Consider the following 22002-nt stretch of genomic DNA (forward strand, 5'->3'; position numbering starts at 1 on the left):
GCAATAAGACATACTGTTCCCAAGGATTGGTCTTCATTTTATTTTCACCAATATTTTGGAAATGACATTTAATTTGGAGCCTTCTCATCTTAGCAGTTGAGCTGCATAAAATAATAATTTTTTCACTAGCCCAAAATGCAAAGATATTTGCAGATGACCTAAAAATGCAAGGTTTATATCTCAAATCATTAACTTTTTTTTTTTTTTCTTTGCTTCTTTCTTTTTTTGGTACTAGTGAAACTGTAATAGTTTACATTGAGCATTTTTCATTGATCTGAAGATGGTATTACTTTGTCATTAAACTGAGGTGAATTTATGAAGTGAGATTAACCTCAACTGAATGTTCACAAATGTTGGGTAACACAGGTTAAAACAAATAAAGTCTCTCATGAAGGGATAGTTGTTTTCTAAACACACAGGCCAGTGCTGACACCTTGTGGCTTTGTTTCTGACTTATTTCATAGCTCCATCTGGTTATGCTGGTTGTAAATAATGATTAACTTGAAGTTGCTGGCATTGTCTATCTCCTCTGCTCTGTGGCTGCCTCAGTGCCCAGTGTTTTGGTATTGCGTGTAAGACAGCTTGGAACTTTGGTCTGAGTTGACAGCGTATCGAGTGAATAAAGAGCTAGGGGTGTCTCTGACCTCTTGAACAGGACTTGAAAGGTGTCAGTTCAGAGCACAAAATCATGGATGCTAGTGCAGAAGAAGACAGAAGATATCAGTTTATCTTTTACCAATTAATACCTGATTTTATACTTCCCTCTACATAGGAAAGCACCAAACACTGTCAGTACTTATCACATGTACTTTTAGGTACCTACATATTTTCTCCACTGATGTAAAAGCATTCATTTGCTGCCCTCTTCACCCCTGAAGAATACAGGAAAAATACAATCAAAGAGACTGTTATAGAATTTCTGGCAGTATAAAGACCTGAGATGTGCTACTTATCTTTGACTGTAAAAATGCCTAAATCAAATGTATCAGTGCAAGTTATACCTAAATGGGCATCTAATATAAAATCTCTTATTATTTCAAATCTTAAACAAAACCAGCTGTTAAGTTGCTATTTGAAATCTGCTGTGGAATTAAGCTTTAGAGGCTGAGGTGTGTCTTGTGAAGTTCACACATCCTCCCTCAGCTGTCAAAGAGATTCAGAGATTGTTTTCTGATGTTTATGGGTCATGTCCCTGTTCTTAAGTGATCCTGTTGTGGTGATACATGAATTAGAAAGCTTCATTTTATTGCATTGTTGATTTTTTTCTCTTTCTAATATATTTAGTTGTTTGTAATGGATGGTGAAAAATATATTTATGGATAGGTATTAAACAGTAGGGACCAGATCCTTGGCTTATGTAAATCAATATTTATAGCTTCACTTAAAACAAGGAGATGATATAAATTTCTGTTTCTGCAGAATATGACTGAGTCTGTTAAGAAAAATTAAGAAACTAGTAAGGATATACCTATGAAGATTTGATTTGCTGGCATTTCCGTTTAGCTAACAGGATTAGAGCTCTCCACTCTCCCCTTGTGTAAATCTTAATTGACACTTGCTAATTGAACTTTAATGCAATAAAGCTACTGTAATTAGCCATTAGAGCTTGGCTTCTGAACTAAAGAGAAAAGTTCAGGTAATAATGCATTCTTGTTACCTACTTCAGCACCCTGCCAGGAGGCAGATCTATCTGATCAAAGAGCTGTGAGTGACAGTATCAGTTTAAGGTTCAATAAAAGCTTCTCATATGGACAACTGCTTGTAATCATCTCATTACCATCAGGATCAAACAAAGTGCCTGTAGGTTTATAAGTGCTTTCATGGCATGAAATTAAAGTACTTTGTTGAACCTACACGTGATCTATTCAGCAAAGGGAAAACAAGGAGCTCAGGGGAACCTTTGCAAGTGTGAACTTCTGTGTAACTGGCAGGAAAGGCTTTGCATGGACAAGTCAGGACTGCAAAACCTCCAAAAACTGGCTTGGGCCCAGCTCTACCTACAGCTTCAGGATTGCAGCACTGTCACAGGAAGTGTGTGGAAAACCACTACCTTTCATCCTTGGTATTATGATAGGGATAGGTCTTATCCAGCCATTGTCTTGGTATTCCTCTGCATTTAAAAGCTAGGTATGAATAGGGGTGTTCCCACTTTACAAGTTAGACAGTTGTGCTCAGGATAATTTTAGCTTTTTAACATCTCCATCATGCAAGAAACGCTCCACTAAAGTCATAGTGAACTCCAATCTAGTGTGAAGTTACATAAGGTTAAATGTGCATGTAAATTCAAAATAATACAGGAATTTGATTATTTTCTTATTTTTTTTTTAATATTTGTACACTTTTTATATGTTTAGTGGTATGTCACCTCTTTATTAAGATGTACACGATATCCTCTATCTCCTTGAAAGTAAAGATCACTCTGAGAGTTTTATTGCAGCATTACCAATAGCTTTAGTACCTGCTGAGGGGTAGTCTTAAGCCATGGGAGGAAAACTGTTTGGGAAGCACAGTGCCAGCGCTGAGCTAGTTCAAATGTTGATTTCCACCCTTGCAACACTCACTCAGACCAAGTGTATTTATTACAGATGCATTTAGACCACCTATAAAACGTTAGCAGCTGCCTTCATGCCTGGACTCAGGCGCCTGGTGTGTGCCAACTGAAGGAAATTAGCTCCTCTCTAGATTATTTGCAAATAGAATTTGATGCTACGCAGTGTCATAAACATCAGGTCCAAAAAACCAGATGGAGCAACTACTTCTTCAGTGGGCCTGACTGCCAGTAAAAGAGCAGATGCTTCCTCGTTAAGTAATTTGTTGCCAGGACGTGTTCAGACAAGACAAAATCCTTCAGCTGGCCTAACCAGTCTTGCTCTCCACCACGCAATGACACTTCAAATCCCCGAGTTTGTTCCGTTCCCCGACACTAGAGCAGCAGTAGTGAGCGGAGTATTCACGGCAGCAGGACGGAGCTGCACTTCTGGGATGCCGCAAGCTGCGGGGCTCTTCCATGCCGCAGCCTTTGGCCGCCTTCTTCAGCGCACGCCATGACGGCGCTGGGCAGCCTCGGCCCGCGCTCGGCGGTGCCCGGGCGGGCTCAGGGCCCCCGCACGGCCCCGCAGGTCCTGCCGGGGGATGAGAGCGCGGCCGCCGCTCTCCCGGAGCAGAACTACATTTCCCAGCTCGCTTCTCGGCCGGCACCGCCCCTTTCCCGCCGGGCTGGGCGCACGCCCGGAGCCGCGCGGCGGCGGCGACACTACTGCCCGGGGCTCCTACGCGCCCTCGGGCACGACCGCCCCGGCAGCCCCGGCCCCGCTCCGCGCCCGTGTCCGCCATGGCTGACAGCGCAGAGCCCGCGGCTCCGGACGCCGGTCCCGCCGCGGCTCCGGACGCCGGTCCGGACGCAAGTCCCGCCGCGGCTCCGGACGCCGGTCCCGCCGCGGCCCCTCCGGGCTCGCCGGCGCGCGAGCGGCGGGCGGGCGGCTCCCCCGGCGCGGCCGTGCCGCGGCTGCCGCTGGGCGGCCCGGGCGGGGCGGCGGGGATGTCGCTGCCGCGGCTGGAGAAGCCGATCAAGCAGGCCTTCTACAACACCGGGGCGCTGCTGTTCGCGGGGCTGTGCTGCGGCGCCGCCGTGCTCGTGTACTTCATCCTGGAGGCGTTCCTGCGGCCGCTGCTCTGGGCCGTGCTCTGCGGCACCTTCCTGCACCCCTTCAAGACCTCTCTGACGGCGCTGGGGCGGCGCTGGCTCGGCCGCCTGCACCGCTCCCGCACCCCGGTACTGCTGGCCGCCCTCCTCCTGCCCATCTGCTTCGCCGACTACGGCGTGGAGGCGCTGGGCGAGCAGGTGCTGCGGCGGCGGCGGCTCCTGCTGCTGCTGGGCGCCGGGGGGCCGCTGCTCTACGGGCTCTACTGCCTGGGCAGCTCCCTGGGCGTGCAGGTGCTGCTGGCACAGGCCGCCCGCATCATCTGCCAGGGGCTCGACTACTTCAGCAGCCAGTGGGTGAGTGGGTGAGTGAGTGAGTGAGTGAGTGAGTGAGTGAGTGAGTGAGTGAGTGAGTGAGTGAGTGAGTGAGTGAGTGGGTGAGTGGGTGAGTGAGTGTCGGTGTTCCGCGGCCGCGCTTTAGGCATGCCCCGCTTCTGGAGATGCTGTTAAGTCAGAGGTGATTCAGACGAGTTCTTGGGCAAACACCCAGGCTTGTTGAGGACTAAGGTGTGTATTAAAGTGTTGTGAAATAGCAGCACTCCACAAGTGACCCTGGGTGAGGGAAAGCACCTTAAGGCTTTTTTATCAGTGTACTGTAGGATTTTCTTTTTCTTTACAGAGTATCAAACAGTACAAACGCAATTTGAACGTTAAAAAGTAAAGCTGTTTCACTTACAGATGTTACTGGTGGTAACAATTCTGGGAAACTACTTTTCCCTGTATTCCTTTCAGTAGGTAGGATAGTTAGAACTTCTGGCAGAATTCTTCTACACTTCATTAGTTATAACAACTGAAAATACAGTAAGTACTACATATCAGAAGCAAGTGGATGTGTGAAAGATCAGAAGATCAGTAAGTTATACTCTTGTTAAATACTGATTTACAGCTAGCATACTCAGATTTCTTATTGTCAAAGACTTTTCAAAAGCTGCTCTATTTCTTAAACAAACAAAGTCTGCCCTTTCCCTGGGTAACAGTGTTCCTGAATGGCAGAGGATATTTTGACAGACGATCTCTAGTGTGAATAGAATGGACAGGAGAATGTGTTTAGCCTCTTGAAAGTAAACACTGGAGGAAAAGATTTTCTTGACTATATTTGGTGCTGGAAGATGTCAGAGGACATGTGTTTCTGGTCCGTTTTGTCCTCAGAAGTATAATTAGGACTGCGTAGACAGAGATGCATTCTCTCTTTATAAAGAGGCAAGATACTACCATGTTTACTTTCAGCTGAGTAGTAGGAGAACTAAAGCACGGCCTGGTACTAGTGGGAAGCTTTGACTTGTTGCCACATAATTTGCTTGGTAAGCTTAAGATTTTTTTTAAGAACTTTGCACTGACCTCTTTGTTTTATTTTTAATAAATCTATAATATTGCTGCACTAACTGACTTGGCTAAGTCAGGCTTTTATTAAAAGTTTGTTTATTAAGCAATACTTAATACTGTGTAAATGTAAGGGTACTGAAGGAAGCTGCACTTATTTAAACTTATAACTATGGCTGTAATGCACTGCTGGATGTCTGTGCCTGCTCAGTGCAACCTTGTTTAGCAGTCTCTGATCCTTCTGGTTGGCACTGGTGTTTCTGATTTAACACTTGTGTTTGTTGAACTGTGGTAGGATTTTAACTGCACAAAAGATAGTAAGCTCCCAGAACTCTTCAGACTTGAGTTTCTTGGGAAGATTTTGGGTTTGCGTCAAGGTAACTGATCACAGATCTCTTTAAGCAAACCAGATGCTTTCTAAGCAAGCTGTCTGTGTCTATTTGTGGGGCTTTTTAGGAGGAAAAAATTGTGGGCTTTCCTTTGTGAATTACTGCAACTTGGTATGGCATCATCTGTACACTTTGCGGTGTTTTCTTAGTCCAGTTTTTGAATTTTGCAGTTGCTTGGTGTGTATTATCTCAGATCTGTAGAAGGATAATTTAATTTTATCCATGCTGCTGAGGAGCCCTGAGCTGGATCAGTTAATAATGTCAGTTTTAACTTCAGTTAAGCACTTTAAAGCCCTTTAATTGCCGTGTTATATTGCGGGACTCTATTTGCATGCTTATGTTCTGCTTGTTAGCTGCACAGGGATTTGGGATATTATGAGTTGGTTTCTCCATTGTACTGTTCTCTGGGCTCTGAATGCTCCATAGTTCCTTCTGTGTGCATGATTGTCTTCTCCTGCTCTGATTCCCTCTCCTGTACTAGAGAAGTGAGTGGATACCTATTGTTAAAATTATAGGGATTTGGAATACTGATTTATTATTCTGTAACTAATGGTATTTTTATGGCATCTACTACTAATACTGAGACAGAAATTCTCCTCTTAAGTTCTGGAAAAAACAAAGTTCTTCAAATGCAGTAATTGTGTGTGACAGTGACGTGGTAAGGTGTACCTTGGCACCAGTATGTTAAAGAGCTTTCCTGTCCAACTGTCCTCAAATCTGGCAAAACCATTCATGGCGTTGATGAGCCAAGATTCAGAAGTGCCTGTATTCCCGTCTGTGGTTCTTAAATCACACCTGCAGTTCAGGAATTTGAGTACCTCCATGTTTGGATTGATAGCTGATTGCAAAATGCCGCATTTGAAGAACAAGTTCAGGATCTTAGGCTGGTCTACAAGCATCATGTTCCCATGGTTTCCTTTCCCTTCAGGCTTTATAATCTTTGAAGAAGCTAGCTTAAGAAATGCAGTTGGCTGTTGGGCCTTAAATTAGAGGATAGTTAAAAATTTCAGATTATTTCCTTGTTCTGGCTTCAGACTTCTCTTGGTTATTTGCAGAATTCTCATGTAGAGGGCCCTGCACAAGCAGCATTTCATATTATAGGGAAGGGGAATGTTTTTCTCTATAGTTTTTTTCTTGGAAAGGATGGGAGTTTGTCCCATAGTGGACTGAATACAGTCCTACACGCTTTTGGGCTGCAGCAATTTCACTGGTTTTGCAGGAGCTACACCTATGACCAGCGCTCTATCTAAAAACCAATTTCTTTTGCTTTGAAGAGGCAAAAGGCTAATATATATCCAATGCCAGCTATTCATTATGTTTTCTTCTTTTTTTAGAAGAAGAATTTACATGTTCACATTTATTTGGAAAATGGGTTGTTTGTAGATACCAGCAGATGCAAAGAATTACACAGCTGCTCTATTTTGGCTCTGAGGTTCATTTTAGTAAATCAAATTTGATGCAGAATTTTCTGTAGTGAACTTGATTACAGGGCTGTTGAAATCTTTCTCTCTGACCAGTCCTTCTTCTTTGATTTGTCTCAGGTTATTCGTCAGGCTCACAACTGTGTAGTCACATGTGTGTGTCAGTGTATTTTTTTTGTCTCTGACTGTAGTAGGTATAACTAGGTATAATGAGGTATAGGGTGCTGTTCTGGGGATTTCCAAGCAGTTAGAGCACTTAATCAATCTTATCCTCACCCAGGTGCTGGGCGGATCTGGAAACACCATTGCCCACCATTGCCATGACTGCTGTATTGGAATATTGTCTGAGTACATGGTACCTATTTTTTCTGGTGTACTGTCTGCTTCCCATCAGGGATTCTGTGAAAGACATCCACCAGGGAAACCTTTGTTTGTGTTGGCACTAAATGTCAGCAGTGCCCAAGCAGCCCTTGTAGATTTTCCAAGCAAGCATCCTTCCTGGCAAACACTTTGGATCCCATGCTCTGAGATATTTGGCTTCCACAGTCCTATTGAATATCACCTGTGGGGGAAAAAAAGCATCTATGTTTTATCAAGTTCACATGATGGGGCAGTTGCTCTTCTAGTGAAGGAAAGGACACAGTTCTGATTTTTAATGTGCATACAATTTCTTTTTCTTTGAGGGTTTAGGGTAGGTGGGCTTTATTTTTCTTCCCTTTCTTAGAGCAGGCTTGCAGGTTTCTAAAACTTGCCCACCATAAAAACCCCCCAAAACCAAAACAAACATTTGAACAAGCTCTTAAGTATTCTTTCTGCTGTTTATAATCCTTTATCATTATGATATCCTGGGGTATAAATCATAAGCCAAGTACTGACTGTAAACACATCTTACCAAAACCACAGCTTTTGGTTTGTTTTCACAACTTTGCTTGGGTAGAGATAAACTACCCAACTACTGTATAGAGACTGCATGTGGCCTGTTTGAAAACAAGATGAGGAGAGGCAGGGGAAGTCTGGGATTTTGATAGTGTTTTCTTTTTTACTGTTTTTCACTTCCACACCCAGCCTCAGTTTTGGAAGAGACTACAGTGAGATTGCTCTCTTGGAGAGGCTGAGGAGCTTGTTCTGTTTTATATGCAGGAACTACAGCCTCAAAGCTGGCACTAACCTAAAGCCTAATGATATGTGCTACATAATATTAGTTATTCTTTTGTATTTATATGTATTGGTTGAACACAATGATGTTTCGTTTTCCATCACCTCTGAAAGGAATGAACATTACGGAACTGTCCAGCAAAATTTTAACTCTGCTCTATATAAAGAAGAAGTTGAAGAAATTGTGTGTGTTGAGGAGCCATCTCTTGCAAAAGTGTTACCTTGAAATATGTCAGAGGACTGGTGCTCTGTCTGCAGAGCATATATATATGTATGCATATATATGCATATACAGCATACCATATGCCTGAGAAGGCACATGAATTTGATGTGCTCTGGGAAACATCATCTTGCAAGCGAATCTTGATAAATTTGATTTCTGAATAGCATTTTTATTACAAGTTTCTCATGAGTAGCTTTTGTATTAAGACAGGAAAAGTGAGCTAAAGGGGAAATACTTTCAACATCTATTGGTGCAGTCTTCTAGATATCTTAGATTTAATGTTTATTTTTCTTGAATTCAGTGTAGGAAATGTTGCAGGATACATTGACAGTCATTTTTAGCCCATGTGTGGCAGTGTTGATTTTGAGGGTCAGTTTCCCCCTGCCCCAGGGTTCTAGTTATAAGTTCATACTTTGATCCCTTTACAAAGGGGTGATCTCACTAAACACCATGTTTCAGTTTCATCTGTTTTAGTAGTCTGTGTGTTTTAATGCCTGAAATACCAATGTCACATTTGGGGGTTCTAGAAGAAACAGAATGGGCACACTGTTCTAGTCCTTTGGACAAGGAATAACTTACTTGTGTCCACTTTGAACCTGCTTTAGGTAAATGACAGCTTCCTAATAAAGGAAGGAGGGGGTTGTCTTTGCCTTGTGGTGAAAAGTAAGTCCTACATGCGTGATTAGTTGGAGTTTGGGTATTTTCTTACATATTGGATAAAGGCTGTCTCCATGCTAGGACAGGCAGTTACACACTCTTATTCTGCCAGACTCTGCACATTATGGGATGTTTCCTCCTGTGTGCTAATGAAAATGCACTTAAGCTACATTAAATTAATTTTGGTTCTGGAAACTGGAGTCAAAATGACATTTTCATAGTTTGTCACCTGCCTCATTATATTTCATATTGTTTAGAAAACTATTTTCAAATGAACAGGGAGATAGAGAAAACACTGTGATCTTTTTCAAAGGAAAACGGCTTTTAGCAGTGCATTTAATGTCTTTTCTGGCTTCATTTTTCAAGTCCAACACTCTTCTGCTCAGCTTTTGTGGTAGGTTCATTGTCCTTTGTCAGCCTACATCACCACTGAGGAGGGTGATGTAGAAAACTGGTGTCATAAGATCACCTCTTTAAACCATCTTTACTCTGCAGCACTGTTTTAAAAGTTTACAAAAATGCTGTGTTAATGCTTGGTCAATGTTTATACTGATTTTTTTATTTTGAGAAAAACTAATGAAAATCTCTATTTCCAAATGAAAATTTTGTTTTAAAATATTAAAGGTAAAGGGAACTGATGAGGTAGTTTGGCCTTTTTTTTTTTTTGTTCAAAACACTGAGACTGGAAAATAGAAAGCAATTGGAATTAGATCTGTAGTTCCATCAAACAGTTTTAAATTTAAAGTTCAGTTAAAATCCCTCAAACAAACCAAAACATAAACCAAATTCTGAAAAACTATCAGGGAAGGAGCAGCCAGGGGAAAAACATAATTTCAAAATGGCCAGGTGAGAGGCTAGAGCTGCAATTGGAAGAGGAAGGAGTTCAGACACTCAGTTTTGTAGGTGCTGACTTGTTAAAAACTGAAAAAATTTGGCAGGTTGGCATGGCATGTATTAAAAGAAGTAACTGCTGGTTTATCTTCTCAGTCTTCGCTGTTGTGTTTATTTGTGGGGTGGTTCATAGAATCATAGCATATCCTGAGTTGGAAGGGAGTGAGAAGGATCACTGAAGTCCCACTCCTGACCCTGCACAGGATCACCCCAAAAATCACACCATACGCCTGAGAAGGCACATGAAGCAGGTGGGAAATGTATTTGCTGCTGGATGTTGAGTAGTTGGGGCAACATTCCAAGGAAGACTAAATCATTCCAACAGCTTTGCTATCTTCTGCAGTAGGAAGCTCTTCTTGCTTATTTCACTTCTGATGTATGCTTCTTTTGCTCTGTTGTTTGTGCTTGCCATATTTCTGTGAGCCTGTTTTGCTACTGAATTGCATGTAGTTTTTTTATGAGCTTAGGGAGCTTGAGCTGGCCGGATGAACATTGAAACTGTTGTGCAGAAGAGGTGGGACTGCCCAGCAAGCAGTAGGAGACAATGAATTGCCACTTTTAGTAGTAGTGAATTACGGAATGTACTCATCTGCAAAACCTTCTCCACAGAGATAGGAGACTTCCACTTGTTGATAGGAAAAAAAGGAGGGAACCGTGTAAATAAAGATTTTACTCTCTAACATAAATCAGTATAAGTGTTTGTCAAAAGCTGAGTAGTCAGTTTGTTCTTGAGAAATGAGGCCAAAGCCAAAAGAGTGGCTCAGATTTTCAAATCATTCAACTTTAACAGGAAGGGGAAACAAACTTTCAGTAATGTTGATGGTAGTTCATGCTGATAAATCCTTGACTTTCCAGCACTGAAATTTCAAAGAAAAATCACTAAAGCAGATGCTTGAGTTTAACATAAAAGCTGCATCTTTCTATGGTGTAATTTTGTCTCCAGTTGGCAGTTTAAAGAAAACTGAAGCCCTTCATAGTTGCCTTAGACACCTCTAAATCTGCCTCTTAAATTTTATCACTTTAATATAGCAATGAATGCTAAAATCCCAAGAAGTTACTCTATGGTCTAAGCATTATTTATTCAGAAAAGTGGGCAGTTTTACATGTCTAAGGGCAAAGCAACATGCTGTTCAGTTTGTGAGAGATGCTACAAAATGCAGAGAAGTTGTGAAAAATGAGGTCATTTCTGTCTCTTAAGACAGCAAAGGCAGGGGAAGAAAGAAAGTTTTCAGGATTAAACTATCCCAAAGTTGTTACATATGGAAGTTGTGCATGTCTGTGAATAATAATTGTGATTGAGTAGTGATTTAAAATCTCAGAGTACGTGGTGAAAGTTAGGCATCTGCAGCTGATTTCATCTTGATAAATAGTTGATGATAGCTAATGCATTCTGCAAAATCTGAAGTGTATGTATTAGTTACCTGGTTAACTGTACACTCTTATAAATCAATAATTTTGGCTTAGCATGGAATCTTATCAATCACAGTTTCAGTGCAATAATTGCAATAGCTTAATTTTAGTGAAAGTAGACAGTCTTTCATTCTTTTTTTCAATTATGTCAGTTCTTGAGAATGACATACAATAGTAGAGAGGCTGTTAATATTCTCTAAGATTTTCAAGCCAAAATCTTTGGATACCATCCAGAAAAACAATGGGAAGGATTATGTAACATGCTTTTAAAGGGTTAAGGAAAAAAAAAAAGTATGCTGTTGCCAAGTTGGTATGGGATGAAATCCTAGTCCATGTCAATTTAAGTTAATTTGCTTTGTCAGTTGCTTTCAGCTATGAATTGTTGGAAGTAGGCTACCCTAGTTCCTGTGCACTGGTTCTTGCAGTGTAGGGATGTGCTTGGCCATAACATTAACCAATAAAGACCTGATTATTCCATGGTGTCACTGAAATTAAACAGATTTCCCCAGTCAGTTTACTACACAGTTCTTTTTACAGGGCCTCAGGAAGGTTATTGTTTATCTCTGAAACAGAGTGACTGCTTTACTTAAAAGTAAGCTATTTCTCTCTATTCAGTAGAAATAAATACTTTTACTTGGGTCATTTGCTAAGCTTTTAGAAGAGGGAACTGATTAATTATTTTAACTTCAAACACAAAAAATTATTAAATATCTGAACCCCGTAAGGTTTAGTTACATGCATGGCTAAAAGCGGTGCAGTGTGTTTTGCTTTGTTGGTTGTTAAACATAGGCTTATACCCTGTTAGCCTCCTACTTTTGGCTTGTGTTTAAACAGAAAGCTTAAGTTACTGAATGTACTGAGTCTCCTGTTTGTAGTTTATCATTAAATTTAAAAGCTAAAGGGAAAATTGGCTTGGAACAGGAACATTCATCATACAAAGATGCTGTGCAGCTGATGTTAGGGAGTAGGATAGTATCTTTGTGATGAGTTATCTCTTGCAATTAGAGCTGTGCTGTAAAGTGCCTTATAAGTGAATTTATGTTTCAAACCTATGCTGTTAAAGGAGTGCTACTGTGCATTTCTGGTAAAAAAATTTGTTTGTTTGTAACTTTAGTCTTGGTGTCCATGGCTTATGTTAGTTTTAGACATTTATTTTGAGTCCACACTTGGCCATAAGCATTATGGAATTCTGTTGATACAGAACTGGAGATAAGTGAAAAGTTGGAACAATCTGCTTAGATGAGAAGTATTAGTGTGTAAAGGGTAGGTATACCTTTTTTCATGTATCATAAGTGATTTTAAATTACCTTACAGATGCGATCATTTCCTCTGAAGTTATCAGGAACCATCACTCAACTGCTTTTCTGCTCAATTCAGTACAGCTAAGATTTCCTCTCCAGCAATTAGATACGTGGCAGTAGTCACACAAGCCTGCTTTTCACAAGGACTGTTACGTTTTCAGCGTGCATTGTATAGTGCAGAGTAGAGGTGAAAACTCTTCTGGTGTGTTTTGCCTAATTACTTGTTTCGTGTCTCTCTGTGCATTCTTTCTTCTTACAGTGATGTCTGATTCAGCAAATGCTCTTAATAGAAATTCTGTTCAAACTTCATTTGGATTTATGGATTTAGAAGTGTAAATTTGAAGGTGTACTTCAAATGGTGATGGATAGGGAATGTTCACTGAATTTGAGCCAGAAATACCTTTAGTTATTTAAGAATGAAACGCTAGGTTTTAATCTTCACAGGTTTTCATACTTCTTTTATTTCACATTCTCTCCTGAGTAGCAACTTTTCACCTCCTGTTACCTCTTCTGTTTCTGCTTCCTTCTTCTTTCTTTTTAGTATTTTCAAGTTGAAATTCACCATCTCAAGGTTCTTAACTGCAAATCTGTATTGTGATTTATCTGATGAGTAGAGTAGTAGAAGGCAGTTAGAAGCAGCAAACCCAAACTGACACTGATGTCTTGCCGTCCTTCCTCTTTTTAGTTCAAAAAATGAAAAAAATATGTGTCACACATCTTATAAAGGCATGCGTTTTGTGAACCAACACCACGGAGAAAGAGCAGTTTTTGTTGTGTTTCCTGATGACTTCTTTGGCTTAAGCTCCCTTTTGTCTCTTTGGACTGAAACACCGGAGCTGGCAGACTGTTCTGTGCAGGAATGAGTGCAGCTGTACTGGCCAGCTCCGTCTCCCTGTGGCCACACAGGTGCTGTTGATGAACTCATATAATTAATTGAAACGTGAGCTTCTTAAAGACTTACAAGCTGACTTCAGTTCTCTGTCTATGGCAGTTACGGGTGTGTGCGTGAGTGTACACACATACATGAGTACAGTAGAGCTCTCTTTTGATGTATTGTGTATCTTTTTCTTAAAGATATGGACACTGGTAGTTGGTTACTTGCTGATGGTTTCATTCAAGTGGAATATAAGCACTGAACGTTACTTAAAAGCTGTGTCTGTTCCTGTCTGGATTATGCTGCTCTTTCATTTAGGTGAGTAACAAGAAGTTACTATTCTGATAACTGAGGGCTCTGTCAACAGTGGTCCCTGCTTGCTCTTCTGCTATATCTGTGAAATAGAGTCTTAGCTGAAATGCAAACTGTTTTGTCTGTTCAGTAATCCTGGCTGCATCTGTCCAGAAGGGAGCATTGAAGTAGAGAATGGGAAGGCATCAAGATGCTGAGCAACACCTTCCACTCCTCATGCCTAATTTGTACTTCCCATGATTTTCCCTTATTTGGTTTGCAGACGAGGTACTTCTTGACAATGAGGAAGGGCTGGGGTCACATGAGGCTGTCTTTAGACTTTAATTTATGATATTTTATTGACAGCCTGCCATTAACCAAGTCAGACATACTATTAAATTCAAAATGCATTTAATAGTAGTTACAGAAGCAAAAAAAAAATAAATTCTATCAGTAGTCAACAAACATATCATAATGATATCAGCAGTATAAAATACATTTGCCAGTAATCTATGTAATCTGTTTATACAAATATAAGATTATAGTTATCTTCTAGACTTAGGTTGCACATTTAATATAATAGATTATCATCTCATGTTCTCAAAGTTTACGGAGGAAGGATCATGCAATTAATATAAGACTACCATGATATAAGGTTTCACAGTGTACCTCATGATTTACTTTAGCAGCAGGTTTCAAGAGTTGTTCTGACCATGTGGGGATGCTTCCCTGAGGTTTAAGCTACATTAGTGGCTTTGCATTTGCTTAAATTTTGAGTCTTGTATTTACTGGAAGTACAGGCTAAATAGGGAAAATCCAAGAAATATCCCTTTCAGTGGAGACCTAACATAAATACGCACTTTTGGGGGGAGCTTGACTTTTCTCTGATATCGAAAATGCTTTAATTTTGTGTGTATTTTCATGTGATTTTGAATGTTTTCAAAATGGTTCTCTAAATCAATATACTGTCACTGAAATTTGAAGAGTAACAATTTGGTTTGTTCATTGAGAAACTTGTTCATGTTTGTTTCCTGTTTTCCCTTTTCTTTAATGCAGAAAGCCTGTTTATGACTTCTTTGTTTTTTGGTTGATGTGCTGCCTTTCTTGGTTTTGCTAAATGTAGTGTTTATTAATAGTGTAATTTTTCTTGTAAAAAAATCCCAATACTGTATCTTTCAGCTTCTGTGGCAGGTTCCTGGAGAATTCCTGTATTTCTGGTTATAGTTGTTCTGATGACAGTAGGCATGTTGCATGAACAGCAGAATGGAAAGGAGTCTTCTGGTAAGGAGAAGTCACCATTTCTTTTATTGTTGGAGGCAAAAAATCACTTAAGTCATGTGAAATAATCTGGACTGTATCCCTGTAAATTCAGTAGCATATGGATTGCAAGAATTTACTATAGGATGTTTAGTGTGTTGTAATGTGGTTTAATCATGCTGAAGTGAAGCTTGGATTCTTTATGGAAGATTACTGAAGTGGACTGATGCTTCTTTTCCAGGGTAAAGTAGCATCTCATTATTAAGCCAAATTCCTTGAGTTCATAGATTTCAATATGTAGTTCCAAGCATGAGGGTAGCCAATGCCATTTGAAATCAGAGGCTAATTTAGAAAGAAATGAGCAATGTGGGTTTAGTAGATCCTGTTGTACTGGGTTTGAGAGAAACCAAGACAATTCCTTCCAGCAAGTTTCCAATATCCAGTCATTTGTTTTTAAAACAGTTTCTTAAAAGTATGTTTTGTGTTTAGATTTTGAGAAGAATAGTTTTTTCCTGTTGCAAGTGAGTTTTGAAAAAATGCAAAGACATTCTATATTCCTGATGAAGGAAACATTTTTCCTGCGTGGCTGTTTTAGTTGGTTAGTAAGGTTGATTAATTGGTATAAATTTTTTTTTAATAATCAGACTGCCAGCAACTGTGAATGTGTTGGTTGGTAGCAATTCATTATCAAGAAAAGCACTAAGCAAATAACTGGTTTTGAGTTTTGGCTGCAAGTGTATTGTAATACTAAAATTAATAGCACTCATTCCTGTTTGGTCATATTGACTACATATAATACATACTAAACACTAACGGTGTCTATCCATATAAATTCTGTTGCCTGACAGCTCCAGTGGATATCTAATATCAAATAAAACATTTTGAGACTTAAGCTTTTTGTTACATACTTACACATATATATTTTACAGGTGCAGAGCTTCCTGGTCAGATGATTTCCATTGCTGCTTCAACAATTGCCATGGCAATTTCAATGACAGAAGATGAGTCCAATAATGAACATTCCTCCCAACCCTCAGGTGACTGAATACTCTGTAAGAAACATTTGAATTTGCTCTAAAGGCATGAAACTGGAGGAAATTCAGAAAAAAATTCAGAATAGTCCGTAACCTCTTAATTTTGTCCAAAATTGTGTCCAAATTGTGAATTGGGTTTATCTATTTAAAAAAAAAATGTTGAGAAGATGCAAGTATAAAAGCTGTTTAGCAAAGGGTAGTTTATGTGGCTGTTGAAGGCCTGATAAGAAGGATTTATTATTGTTTTGTGGTTTTTTTTAGAATGAAGGTATAGTTTTTTCCCTGTTCTTCATTGATAATTATTGTAATTTTCCTAGCCTTTTGATTTGTTGGCAGTTATATGTTCCATAGCTGGATTTCAGGACCAGATGCAGACAGACTGCAGGAATTTTTCTGTAAATTGCAGTGAGAAAAAACCCCACCACTTTAAATATGGCATGCTCAAAGTCCTTCCTATAGTGAGTTTACTTGAGTCACATGATACTTTCACTTGGAATAACAGAATTGGCTTAAAAGAGTTCAGATAAAGTGTTTCGACATCCATCACTGATTTTGAACTTTACCATCATCTTTTTTTTGGGTAGGTCTTTGATGAAATGCGATACTAGAAAATTAAGCTATTACTGAGATCTCTGGAAATTTTAAAGTTTCATCTGTAAACCAAACAGATCATTCAACCTGACAGAATGTGAACTTCCAAAATGTAGTTTTTAAATCTAAAAACAGCAGCTTTAAACAACATACTCTTATCTTTTTTTATACATTTTACATGGCTATCATCAATACAAACATAGAAGCCTAGGGAATTAGGTCCTGAAATTTGAGATCAGAACATTATGGTGACAGTTCTCCTGTATTTCTGTGTCTAATCTTTAATTTTGGAAATGAGAAATACTTTTTTTTTAGCTGCATTTTGAAGTCTGGAAAGGTAACAGGTGCTCAAAAATGGGCTATGTAAGTGGTTGTGTTCTTTTGTTGCTATTTTTTTAACTTACCAGTTCTTAGTTTTTCACTTCTTTAAGACAGTTTTCTTTCTGTTTTCAATAAGTTTCTGTTTTCAGTTTTTCAAAGGTGTAATATATATCTTTCATGGGTTTTTTTGACTTCTCTTGAGACAGCTAACCAGATAAGGTTTTTTTTTTGTCTTGTGAATTCAGTTGTTTACCTTCACAGCAGAAAAAAAAAAAAATGAAAGTTTTCTTTTAACTCCTATCAACAGTTAAAATAATTTTCCAACAATCAGGTAAAAATTAGTATTCTGTTCTGTGGTATGTTAAGCATAATTTTGGCCATCTTTGGTTTGGATCTTTGGTGAATGATGTTGAAACATTCTTATACAGCAAAAAGTTTTACTCACAGGCTTAAGAACTTACAGCTTTTCTGGTTTTCCTGACACTATACTAAATCCATTACAGAGCAACCAGGCTTAAAATTGTTTATTAAAAGACCATGAGGGGGATATGAGCTTTGTTGATTTTATATTGTTTTTGAACACTCATGTTTTTCCACATTTTATTGTTGAATACTGGTATTTAGTACTGGGAGTGGGAAGTTTAATGATACCATTTCTTGTGGTCTCAAGTGGTCCTTCCTTGTCTTTCAAGAGTCTCCAGTGTGTACAGCAAATTAAAAATCTGCAATTTCTGAAGCAGATACCACTGCAGATCTTTGTAGACAAGATTCTGTTGTCTTGTTAGCTTTAAATATGATAGATACTAAAATCCTTAAATGAAGTCATGACACTCAGGTTCTCTTTTGCCCTCACTTCTTTGTTTTATTAGAAAAAAGCATAAGAAATATTTTTCACATGAAATTACAGAAGGATGTGGTTCTTCATGAAGGGGTACCTTCTCGTTGTGTTCTGAGGACTTCTGCATTAATAGTAATAAAATGAATGTTTTCCTAACTTATTCCCTTTATAGAGCTACAGACACCTGCCTTTCTGTTTGTGTTGCTGTTTCTTTGTCTTCTCTCTGGGGAGGAGAATAATTCAAAATTCTGTGACAACAAGAAATTGATGTGACAGAGAACATACTGTGTAATGAAAAGAACAGGTCTTAATAAGAGCCTGGAAAATTTGCTTTTTTGTTGTTATTGTTCAAAGAAGTACCATTCATTCTGATTTTGCTAGATTTTTTTTCTGAGTATTGTGCTATCTGTATAGACTATACCTTCATTAGCTGGAAGATAGAAAGGTGTTTTTCATGCTCTCAAAATATCATGAAGCCCACTAATTGGGATTTTACAGAAACTGAAGTTACTCAAAGTCACTGTACTGACAGTTCTTTTTTTTCTGTTTGTGTTGACGAGGCGCTCACGCCTTGGTTTGCAGAGCAGATCTTGCCAGCAGAAGGTGACTCTTCATTTGCAATTTTGGTTCTTTTCTGGGTGGATCATCTTTGTGAGATGTTTTATGAGAGTCATCTAAATGGCAGTTCTGGTGCAGGCCTGTGTTTGTCATGAGGAGAATACTGGGTAGGGACAATTTAATTTTGTTCAAAGTGCAGGAGAGCTGCATTCTGAAAAAGCTGTGTTGCCTCGGGATCCCCTATAAGGTTTTCTTTTTTTTTTTTCATTTCCCCCCCTTTATATACTTTTTTTCTTCCTTTTTTCCATTTCTTTTTTCCTTTTGGTTTTTCCTTTTTTTCCCCCTTTTTTTCCTTTTTTACCCACTTATCTCTGTCCCTATCTGTTTTGTGTTCTATGTACGGTCTGCTTACAGGGAAACTAAGAAATCAGGCTGTTTCATTGTTACTGCTTTTAACATTACTGTTGCTGTTACTTAATTATATCTTTCTTCATTGCAAAAATCTTTCAGTCAAATTTTTTGTTAGTTAAAGAAGAAATGTTCTTTTTTATTTCCTAGAGTTGACTCTACTATGGAGCTTTTGGGCAAAATATATTGTATAACTTTAATCTTAGGCATAGACTTCAGCTAATCATTCTGTTTTGGCTTTTAGTGCTTCCTTTTCTTTGATAAATTTTTTGCTTTTGTATTTTATATAACATTAGCATTCTTTGCTTTGCTCCAACATAAGAAGCAAAACAGCAAGAAGTGTTGAATAAATTGAAGGGGAATATTCTTTATTATGGTTTCAAATTTGTGTTCCTTTAGTGCATCCATTTGTTTCTGTTAGTACTCTTCTGCTTTATTACATATAGACCAAGAAGTACAGGGAAATCATAGGCCCTCTTCTATATGACAAAAATATTTTCGTCTTTTTAGGAAAATTTCTGTTTACAGGTAACTTTTTCTCTCCCCTTACAAAATATTGTTTGTAGTTTGTATAGTAGGGCTGGCCATCATCCCATGGAGATACACATTGATTTGCCAAGAGCCTCCCCCCCTGAAGCTTCTGCTGTGCTTAGCTGCTTGCAGAATTCCTTCTTTCAGGTTGCATGCCATAGTTCCTTTGTGAATATTCTGAACTTCCACCAAATACATAACAAGCAACAATCTGATGTTTCTGTCATCATCCCAGTGTCAATCCCAGCTGAATCGATCGATTTGCACTGTTGTCCTGGTGTGGTGGGAGAGGTGTTCCTAAGCTGTAATAGTAGTTCCACTTACCTCTAGAACACTGCAGATTTCTGCAGCAAAAGAGAAGTATTCATCTGCTGTGTGAGGATGCAGTTTGTCACTTACTGCTGCTGTATGACAAATGAGTCTTGCCTTTTTGAACATTTTAGCTGTCATGCTTAGGCTAGAAATGGCTTTTGCAACCCGCTGCAGCTAGAAACGTGTGTGGGGAACACAAGCTGTTTGATTGCTGTGCATGTAGGATGTTGTATGTAGTACAGTTTTTATGCAGTTTTTCTTCATGGGAGAAGATGTGTCTGTGACACAAGTCCGGTGAAAGAGTTGTGTTCATCGTTTACCAGCTGTGTGGTATGTACCAGCATATTAAATTGCCTTTTATGCTTCAGCATGGAGTAAATTTTCAGGTTTTCCTGTGTGTGCACTCCTCTACTATGGCTGCAGACTTTTCTTGAGTAGTGATGTGTGAGAAATGTGTGCATTTTGACAACAGTACAGAGCCTCAGTAAAAATTAGTGCTGGTATTCTCAGGGAGAGATTTTACATAGAGTAGCTGGAGATGGATTTGGTGTCATCCAGCAACTGAAAGATTAAATAAATAAATAAATTGCCATATTCTGCATCCAAGAATTTTAATTTGAATATAATATTTTTGCATGAAAATACCATTGTTTATGTATAGGGTCTCTAACACATCAGTTTACATTTTTGAATTTAATTTCTTGTTTGCTAACTTATGAGTGAGAGACTCACAAAATTTGTTATCCACTAATTGGTGCTTGATGTTACTAATTGTTACACAGGACAAGGAATTTAGGGTGACAGTGTGAATGCTGCTATGTTTGTGTTGTGAGTGATCTGGAAAAGTAGTAGTGAGACAGTTGTGAGATACAAGCTTTCTCTTCAATATATACTCTATATTTTTTGTTCTGTTTAAATGAGTTTTGAGAAAATCTAAGATTCTTTTTTGAGTGCTTGATATAAAGAGAAGTGGAAGATTTATTTTAAGACTTCAGATTTCTTTTAGAAGTTAGTTCTATTTAGTGTTTTTCATGGTTTTATGCTTCTTTGATAAAACATATTTGGCTAGTAATTTACCTGCAGTGATGGGAGCCCTCTTGGAGGCTGTAGCAACTTTGCATCTCGCCTCCTCTCAGCACTGCTTGGCACAGTGATGCAGGATGCGGGAGAGTTTACACAGCCTTGTTCTAGTTTTGAAAATGCAGATCAGTGCCAAGGCTGTCTCAGTCTTTTAGAGGAATTGAAATAAAAAAAACAACCCAAAACAAACAACAAAAACACAGCCTTCTGCTGCTATCCCTTCCTTCACCCCCACCTCCCCCCAAAAAAAAAAAAGGACATAATTTGGGAATAGAGAACAGATTCTATTTTGTAGTGAATATTAATGTGATAATTTCTACTTCTTTGTTTGCATGTGTTTGTTTTAGGAGCAACAGCAGAAGGTGATCAGCCTCGACCTCCACAAGCTTCATCATCTTTCAACTCCTCCTCTTCATCATCTTCTGGGAACAGACAAAGACCTGAGATTGGATCTTTTCTTAGGAAAAAGAAAACTAGTGATATTTACTTCGTTACTCTTGTGTGGGCGATTGTCATTGTTCAGATCTGGCTAAATTTTTGGATTGTGCAGCTATTGCCAGTGCCTTTTGCAGGTAATAATCTAGTTATTAGAAATGTGTGGCATCGTGTTAAATAAAATAGGAGGAAAGGCTTTTAGGCTTGTATGAGTTTTAAATCAAAACTTTTTCAGGACTTGTTAAGACAAGATGAACTACAGCTTAAAAAAGAAGAATTGATATGCACTGTCTATTACCACATAGTGGACAGCTCTGTTAAATTGCTTTGTCTATTGACTGTTGTAGTTACCTGAAATAATACAGTGCCTTACCTTACATAGTAAGAATACTTCTGGTTTAGACCAGTTAGTTTTTCTTCCTCCTGATGTCATTTCTCTCATATTTTTGCACCTATAAATGAAGAATATTTTAGCTGTTATTCAGCTGTAAAGTAGAGCTCATGTTAACTTTTAATTTCTGTAAAAAGTGGGTTGCTAGGCTCTGTGGACAAGTCACAAGATAAATTTGGTTCCAGTTTTAGCTCTGAGGTTAATTAGCTTTGTTGCTTCACATCTACATGCATCTCTTCTATATATCAGGTGCAAGAATTGGAGTAGTTATGATATCTATTGAAAGATACTATTTTAAAACTGGATGCCACTTTTTATTCTTTTGGGGGAGTGAAAAGGGATGATGGGAACTCTAGGAGTATGTGTGAACTACGATGAATTGGAAGGCATTCCTTCCCATTCCTCTACTGTAAAGAAAGTGAGTTTCCTAGTTTGCTTGGATTTTCTCTAAACTTCAGTTAAAATGCAACTTTTTAGCATTTTAGTATGGATCAATAGCTACTTGAATGTAGCTATTTTCTTTTTTTACTAAGTGTGGTGGGTTGGCCCCAGCTACTGGCCAGATACCCTTAGAACCAGTCATTCTCCCAGTGTTTTAATGTGGGCTTATCCAT

The 22002-nt window shown here is 39.0% G+C and overlaps 1 protein-coding gene across 2 annotated transcripts in view; it reads left to right on the forward strand.

The window, feature by feature from the left end:
- The first annotated feature begins 3318 nt into the window (after window positions 1–3318).
- Window positions 3319–22002, forward strand: part of TMEM245 (transmembrane protein 245) — a 74811-nt gene continuing 56127 nt past the window's right edge. For both annotated transcript variants that reach the window (XM_023921796.2, XM_086896755.1), the window contains exons 1-5: window positions 3319–3997; window positions 13542–13659; window positions 14812–14913; window positions 15819–15926; window positions 20910–21134. In XM_023921796.2, coding sequence (XP_023777564.2) covers window positions 3332–3997; window positions 13542–13659; window positions 14812–14913; window positions 15819–15926; window positions 20910–21134 — 1219 coding nt within the window. In that variant the 5' untranslated portion in view covers window positions 3319–3331. The remainder of the gene's footprint in view (window positions 3998–13541; window positions 13660–14811; window positions 14914–15818; window positions 15927–20909; window positions 21135–22002) is intronic.

Source organism: Cyanistes caeruleus, chromosome 1 (assembly GCF_971803275.1).
Source record: "Cyanistes caeruleus chromosome 1, bCyaCae1.hap1.1, whole genome shotgun sequence".
NCBI classification, from domain to species: Eukaryota; Metazoa; Chordata; class Aves; order Passeriformes; family Paridae; genus Cyanistes; species Cyanistes caeruleus.